Source organism: Oncorhynchus tshawytscha, linkage group LG32, assembly GCF_018296145.1.
Source record: "Oncorhynchus tshawytscha isolate Ot180627B linkage group LG32, Otsh_v2.0, whole genome shotgun sequence".
Lineage (NCBI taxonomy): Eukaryota > Metazoa > Chordata > Actinopteri > Salmoniformes > Salmonidae > Oncorhynchus > Oncorhynchus tshawytscha.
In genome coordinates, this window is record NC_056460.1 from 8,915,089 (window position 1) to 8,923,600 (window position 8,512).

General features: G+C 43.5%; 1 protein-coding gene across 1 annotated transcript; it reads left to right on the plus strand.

Moving 5' to 3' along the window:
* The first annotated feature begins 5,201 nt into the window (after positions 1–5,201).
* On the plus strand, positions 5,202–7,680 carry si:dkey-45d16.4 (scaffold attachment factor B1). Its single transcript, XM_024396341.2, has 4 exons — positions 5,202–5,340; positions 6,180–6,444; positions 6,573–6,775; positions 7,151–7,680. Exons 1-4 carry the CDS (start codon positions 5,307–5,309, stop codon positions 7,486–7,488), a joined length of 840 nt encoding a protein of 279 aa, XP_024252109.1. The 5' UTR covers positions 5,202–5,306; the 3' UTR covers positions 7,489–7,680.
* Positions 7,681–8,512: the final 832 nt, after the last annotated feature.

An 8,512-nucleotide genomic window follows, 5' to 3' on the forward strand; every position in this document is an offset into this window, starting at 1 on the left:
TTCGCTCAGTGACATTCGCTCAGTAACATTCGCTCACAGCCAGAGGAGACGGTTAACAAACTGCTGGCTAGACAACAAAAAAAAAAGGGGGGAAGAGAAAAGGAGGTTAGGGTGACAGTTTTATTGTGCCATGGAGGCTATAGAAAAAGCCTGCCTGCCGTTGAGACAGAGCTGTCACAGCATTTGAAAGATTACAGATTTCTGTACAGTGTGGCACCCGTCAACACTAAACTGAATTGCACACTAATGTCTGTCAGACGTTCCACGTGTCACTTAGGCTGCGTTTACACAGTCACCCTAATTCTGATCTTTTGCCCAATTATTAGCAATAGCTCTGATCTGATGGGTCTTAAAGATCAGAATTAGGCTGGCTGTGTAAACGCACCCTTAGGGTGAGCAAATACTAAGTCAAATACTAAAACCTATATGGACATAATTAAATGACCCCCTGCTCATATACAGTGCCTTGCGAAAGTATTCGGCCCCCTTGAACTTTGCGACCTTTTGCCACATTTCAGGCTTCAAACATAAAGATATAAAACTGTATTTTTTTGTGAAGAATCAACAACAAGTGGGACACAATCATGAAGTGGAACGACATTTATTGGATATTTCAAACTTTTTTAACAAATCCAAAAACTGAAAAATTGGGCGTGCAAAATTATTCAGCCCCTTTACTCTCAGTGCAGCAAACTCTCTCCAGAAGTTCAGTGAGGATCTCTGAATGATCCAATGTTGACCTAAATGACTAATGATGATAAATACAATCCACCTGTGTGTAATCAAGTCTCCGTATAAATGCACCTGCACTGTGATAGTCTCAGAGGTCCGTTAAAAGCGCAGAGAGCATCATGAAGAACAAGGAACACACCAGGCAGGTCCGAGATACTGTTGTGAAGAAGTTTAAAGCCGGATTTGGATACAAAAAGATTTCCCAAGCTTTAAACATCCCAAGGAGCACTGTGCAAGCGATAATATTGAAATGGAAGGAGTATCAGACCACTGCAAATCTACCAAGACCTGGCCGTCCCTCTAAACTTTCAGCTCATACAAGGAGAAGACTGATCAGAGATGCAGCCAAGAGGCCCATGATCACTCTGGATGAACTGCAGAGATCTACAGCTGAGGTGGGAGACTCTGTCCATAGGACAACAATCAGTTGTATATTGCACAAATCTGGCCTTTATGGAAGAGAGGCAAGAAGAAAGCCATTTCTTAAAGATATCCATAAAAAGTGTTGTTTAAAGTTTGCCACAAGCCACCTGGGAGACACACCAAACATGTGGAAGAAGGTGCTCTGGTCAGATGAAACCAAAATTGAACTTTTTGGCAACAATGCAAAATGTTATATTTGGCGTAAAAGCACCACAGCTCATCACCCTGAACACACCATCCCCACTGTCAAACATGGTGGTGGCAGCATCATGGTTTGGGCCTGCTTTTCTTCAGCAGGGACAGGGAAGATGGTTAAAATTGATGGGAAGATGGATGGAGCCAAATACAGGACCATTCTGGAAGAAAACCTGATGGAGTCTGCAAAAGACCTGAGACTGGGACGGAGATTTGTGTTCCAACAAGACAATGATCCAAAACATAAAGCAAAATCTACAATGGAATGGTTCAAAAATAAACATATCCAGGTGTTAGAATGGCCAAGTCAAAGTCCAGACCTGAATCCAATCGAGAATCTGTGGAAAGAACTGAAAACTGCTGTTCACAAATGATCTCCATCCAACCACACTGAGCTCGAGCTGTTTTGCAAGGAGGAATGTGAAAAAATGTCAGTCTCTCGATGTGCAAAACTGATAGAGACATACCCCAAGCGACTTACAGCTGTAATCGCAGCAAAAGGTGGCGCTACAAAGTATTAACTTAAGGGGGCTGAATCATTTTGCATGCCCAATTTTTCAGTTTTTGATTTGTTAAAAAAGTTTGAAATATCCAATAAATGTCGTTCCACTTCATGATTGTGTCCCACTTGTTGTTGATTCTTCACAAAAAAATACAGTTTTATATCTTTATGTTTGAAGCCTGAAATGTGGCAAAAGGTCGCAAAGTTCAAGGGGGCCGAATACTTTCGCAAGGCACTGTACATACAGAATACATGTATGGAAAATAAAGTTACTGGCCACTAACATCTACTGAAACACAAAGCATTTTGCAAATTGGCAAAGGTTTGTTCAAAATCTCACTAGATTATGAAGACCGAATCACAGGCTACTCATTCATGTATAAAGCATTTGTACTGTGTAAATGTAGCTTGGGGCCAAGTTAGCATCTATGATCATAGTGTATGATAGTATTCATATTATCGCCTCTCCATCTCAGACCTTGCTGTAAGTAAACAACATGTACACTGAATGTTCAAAGCATTAGGAACGGATGCTCTTTCCATGACAAAGACTGACCAGGTGAATCCAGGTGAAAGCTATGATCCCTTATTGATGTCACCTGTTAAATCCACGTCAATCAGCGTAGATCAGGGGTCTCCCACCTTGTCTAGCTTAAAAAATTAAACATATCACGAGCTACACATTTTTGGGCTTTCCAATATTTTTTTTGCTTGCTCCTCATTCTTCTCTTCTCCTCCCTGCAACTCTTCCCGGGTCCTTTCTGTCAATATACCTGGTAAAATAATGGTAACTCCAAGGGGGGCCCTATAAAATATGTGATTTCTTTTACGAATTATGTTTTATCTTGTCCCAAATATGATTCTCAGTTGTATTTTTCCTTGATTTAGATTTTGTTTTTCCCCCTTAAAATTACAATTGTTAATAGAGAAACAACGAAATTGGATGTTCTGAGTCCATGTCAATGCTTAAATCACATCAGAAGGAAAACAAATTGGTCTGGAAGAACACTAATGAGGAGAGTGCACAGTTATGAACTTGAAAATGTATTAATAAACAAATTATGCACATTTGGGCAGTCTTGATACAACGTTTTGAACAGAAATGCAATGGTTAATTGGATCAGTCTAAAACTTTGCACATACACTGCAGACATCTAGTGGCCAAAATGTAAATTGCGCCTATTTTCCTAAGTCATATATTGGCCTTTCTCTTGTATTTGATGAAAAAAAATGATGATGAAAAAAAATATATATAAATATGCATGTTTTTTTCTTCGTATTATCTTTTCCCAGATCTAATGTGTTATATTTTCCTACATTAATTTCACATTTCCACAAACTTCAGAGTGCTTCCTTTGAAATGGTATCAAGAATATGCATATCCTTGCTTCAGGTCTTGAGCTACAGGCAGTTAGATTTGGGTATGTCATTTTAGTCGAAAATTGGAAAAAAAGGGTCCGATCCTTAATTAATTGAGAAGGTTCCGGGGGAAAGTATTTCTGTCAACCCACAAGGGCACATGTGCATGTACTTTCAGAATTGTTTTGCGAGCTACTCATAGGTGGGCTACGAGCTACTGGTAGCTTACGGGCTACAAACTACTTGTAGCTTATGGGCTACAAACTACTGGTAGCTTACGGGCTACAAATTACTGGTAGCTTACGGGCTACAAGCTACTGGTAGCTTATGGGCTACAAACTACTGGTAGCTTATGGGCTACAAGCTACTGGTAGCTTACGAGCTACGAGCTACTGGTAGCTTATGGGCTATGAGCTACTGGTAGCTTACGGGCTATGAGCTACTGGTAGCTTACGGGCTATGAGCTACTGGTAGCTTACGGGCTATGAGCTACTGGTAGCTTACGGGCTATGAGCTACTGGTCGCTCGCAATTAACCTGTTGGAAACCCCTGGTGTAAATGAAGGGGAGGAGATGGGTTAAAGAAGGATTTTTAAGCCTTGAGACAATTTAGACATGGATTGTGTATGTGTTCCATTCTGAGAGTAAATGGGTAAAACAAAATATTTAACTGCCTTTGAACGGGGTATGGTAGTAGGTACCAGGCGTACCAGTTCGAGTGTGTCAAGAACTGCAGAGCTGCTGGGTTTTTCACGCTCAACAGTTCACAGTACGTGTGAATTAAGAATGGTCCACCACCCAAAGGACATCCAGCCAACTTGACACAACTGTGGGAAGCATTGGAGTCAACATGGGCCAGCATCCCTGTGGAACGCTTTTGACACCTTGTCGTCCATGCCCTGACGAATTGAGGCTGTTCTGACGGCAAAAGGGGTGCAACTCAATATTAGGTGTTCCTAATGTTTTGTACACTCAGTGTAGATGTACATTTGACTTCTTCAATGAGACACTGGTCAAGTAGGTCAGTTGCCAGTTGGATCCCATCTCTAATAGTGTCCCAAATGGCACCCTATTCCCTACTTTTGCACTACTTTTGACCAGGGCGCACTTCTTTTGACCAGAGTCCTATGGGCACTGTTAAAAAGTAGTGCACTATATATAGGGAATAGGGAGCCATTTAGGATACAGTCTAGATGTGTGTTTTTAGGAGTGGTCTACTCTGGTCTGATGGGGTAGAGACCATTATAATGATTATTTCATAGCTATTATGGTGATGTGTTATACACGGCACATTAAGCCTGTCCAATACCTCAATAGATTTCATTAGCGCCATGTCACCGTGACAAGATAAGTGCCTTGCATTGGGCCAGTAACCGAAAGGTCGCTTGTTCGAATCTCCAGGCAGGCTAGGTGAAAAATCAGTCAATGTGCCCTTGAGCAAGGCACTTGCTCCTGTAAGTCGCTCTGGTTAAGAGCGCCTGTTAAATGACTAAAATGTGAGAGAGTTGCAGGGGGGGCAGAGTGACTTGTGTGTGTGTAAGTGAGCGAGGTGGATGGGGTTAAAAGGTGGGAGGTAAGAGACCACCTGAATACTGATGATATTCAAATGTAATTATTCAACACATCATTCCAGTAAATAGCTCTTGACCTGGAGAGTGAATTATGACATTTGAGGTGCCACTCACTCTGAAGTGAGTGCATTGTTCAACTGTTTATGGTCAATAAAAATAAATCAGATGCAGAATAGAGCAATCTTAAGTAGGTCAACTATATATTCCAGATTGCCTGTTACCACGCCAAGTCAAAGCCACAAGTGAATATGTTCTGTATTATGGATTGCACAGAGCATCCAGACCCATTTCTCTGTGATGATGGAATTGACTTCACTTGTCAGAATATACCAGAAACTTTACGCGCGGTACATTGACCCCATCTTGTGGACACTCCGCGGTCCTGCACAATTTTCGCCTGGCCAGTTTTGCCAGATTTCCAGAGAAGTTGAGTTACACGTCAGAATGGAACCTGTACTGGTGAGTGGACGTGTACTGTGACCTCAACATTTTGTGTGTATCAGCTGATCCCGGATACATGCAGATATGGAACGTGTGGTGGGGATGGCAAATAACGGTGGTGAGCCCGACATAAACTGCTACGTCTGACATTACATATTTTATTGTTCATAAATCCATAACCAGCATTTGTCATTTTTATGCGGCTCGTGTGATTTTCCTGTGCGCGAGCTGGCCCATAATAAACAATGCAACATTTATACTTCAATCTTTTTAACTGCGTTGCCTCTGCATGGGTAGACGTGCCGTGTTGCTTGCACTTGTGCCTGGAATGGCAAAGCGTTTTAGCAACTAGCCTACATCACCAGGCAAATAGGGGGCTTCGGCTGTTGCTTTGACAGTGAAAGTGATAATATCGGCTTTGCTTTGTATGACAGCTGATCCCCAATCGCCAACAAATAGCCTACAGGTCGTTCCCAGTTAAATTACGTATATGATTAAATACTTTGCCATGGGTTGTAATCATTAGCTTAATCTGTTACAAATCGTTTCGCCCTGTTGCAAAACCGTTTACTTCAAACGGAAACCGCAAACGAGAGTTTCTCTTGGGACATATTCAAATAGGGTCTCACCCGTTTTTCTTTACGTCTCCTTCTTAAACGGAAACGGTTTCCAAAAGGACTACAACCAAGGTATGTTTCCCAAACATTCACCAATGTGAACCCCTTATATTCAGCAGAGTAGTTTATCTTGCAGCTCCCCATGTTGAACTTCAAGTTATTTCCTTACCATCTGGATTGTCTATTTACTTTCTGAAGTAGCAATTGAGGAGGAACAGTCAGTGAGGCTTGAACCAATGTTACAGTATAAGTGCACTAGGGGCCCAGACCTCTTGGCAAAGGTCATATCTGAGGATTCTATACCAATAGTCACTTTTTCCATCCCCCTTCCTCTCCCTAGGTTTCTCCCTCGCCGGCCCCTCCACCACTCCCCGCAAGCGACAGGTGCGATTCTCCGCCCGCCACGACATCCTGCTGCTCCGTGAGGTCATTGCTCAGAACCCGTTCTGTTCCAAGGAGTCAGGTCGTATCTGGGCCCGTGTCGGGGAGATCATCACTGCTGCCCTGCAGGACGAGAGCTTCGAGGTGGACGCCCGGCGTTGCAGGGAGAGGACCATGCTGCTGCTGGACTACTACAAGAAGCAGGACTTCCCCAGCCTACGCAGGTTGGTCAAGACTGTCCAGAAGTTGACATTAGACATACATATGCTTAATAGGAGGAATGTATTAGAAGCTGATACCCAACCTTGTGTGTTTGTGTCTGTTCATGCTTATGTGCCTGTATGTAATTCAGGTTTGGGACAGAGAGGCTGTATGCCCAGAAAGAAGACCTACTCCATGAGGTGTTGGAGCTGGAGGCAGAGAAGGGTCTTCTGGCCAGCGGGGAGAGTAAGTACCAGGATGAGGAACTCAGGAAACGAGCCTTGGAAGAGCTGGCTAGTCAACCAGAGCAGGACAAACCCATCATTATCTCCACACAAACAGGACAACCCAAAGGTAAGAACCCCATCCAAGTCTGTTTAGATCTGTGAGGTGAGAGAATAACTTGTAGATCTGTGATTATATTCAAATGGAGGAAGGAAATAGGACACACATCTGAAGAGATTACTGTTATTATAGCACTACTTTGACCAAACCAGTGGTTCCCCTGCAATTGCTTAGAATGCCCTGCCCTTGCCCCGCCTAAAACAGTTGTCTCTGTGTGTGCTGGTACTCAAAGAGACACACAGTGACATGTTTGCTCCTCAGCAAAATTTTTGAGTGACTACGACCAAAGAAATGATAACCAAAAAATGTTGACCTTTTGAGACTTTATCCTCCCCATCACCAACTATCTCCCTCTCTATTCTCTCCCCTCCCTGCCCCCTTCAGTCCCCACGACCCCAGAGCCCGAGGAGCAGCAGGAGAACCTGGCGGAGCTCTCGCTAGTCTCGGCGGCGCCCATGGCCAAGCAGCCTTGCCAATGCTGCTGCCAGACCTACTCAGAGATCCTCAGCTTCCTGGAGAAGCGCTCGGAGGCGGAACAACGACTGCGGGAGGAGGAGTTGTTGCTGAGGAGGGAGGAGCTAGAGATCCAGAGGAGTAAGATCACTCTGGAGAGAGAGAGGCTGGGGGCGGAGAGGAAGGAGAGGGAGAGGAGGTTCGAGCTGGAGAGCCAGGAAAGACAGGTCATATTGGACCTGCTAAAGGAGAAGGTGCTCAAAGGATGAGAGGATTGATGGGGGGGTGGTGGTGGAGGGGGGCAGGTGAGGGGCTGAAGGAACCCTAGGTGTATGGTGTGGATGTAACAGTATAACTTCTGTCCCCTCACCCCTACCTGGGCTCGAACCAGGGACCCTCTGCACACATCAACAACTGACACCCACGAAGCATCATTACCCATCGCTCCACAAAAGCCTCGGCCCTTGCAGAGCAAGGGGAACAACTACTCCAGGTCTCAGAGAGAGTGACGTCACCCGATTGAAATGCTATTAGCGCGCACCACCGCTAACTAGCTAGCAATTTCACATCGGTTACATGGACATAACATTAAGACGTTGGGAGGGTGGTACTACCTCTGGATCGCACCCTCTGTCCCTTGTTCTACGCCAATGGCCTTAGTGAAGGAATCTGCTGTGACACCCATATATAAGTGTGGAGATCCATGCCTAGCATTGAGCTAAGCTGGATGACCGCATTCCACAAGGACACTGACAAAAAAATAGGTAGCATATCCTCACACTGTACATGCCCACACATTATCTTATTAAACAAATCCTTTGGTGATAGAATAACAAGCTGTTCATCAAGGGTAATTTTTATAGTGAAAAGACAAAATTGCCAGCAATTCTCCCAATGTCAATTAACTCTTTAGTCAATTCTGACTTTGTGGTCATTATTATGAAGCTGTTCCTGCTGAAAATTCAAGAAAGTACTTACGTAACCTCCTAATGATATGGGATGACTACAAGCAATTTTGAAACTGTATTTGTTAATTGAGGAAAGAGTATAGAAAAGTTTCATTAGGCTAGTTAGATTTCTAGGAAATATGACAGAGTTGTGTAACAATTTTTTATTTGATTTGTATTATATTAAATTATACATGACCTACCGTTCCCCCTGAAAAAACACTCTTAAAGTATTTAAAAACATAATATGTTACCTACATGTTTCTTCTTCATAATAACTCATTACTTGAGCGTCTCTTTACGTCTTTTTACGCCTTCTACGTAAGGTTACTCTTTGACCTCGCGC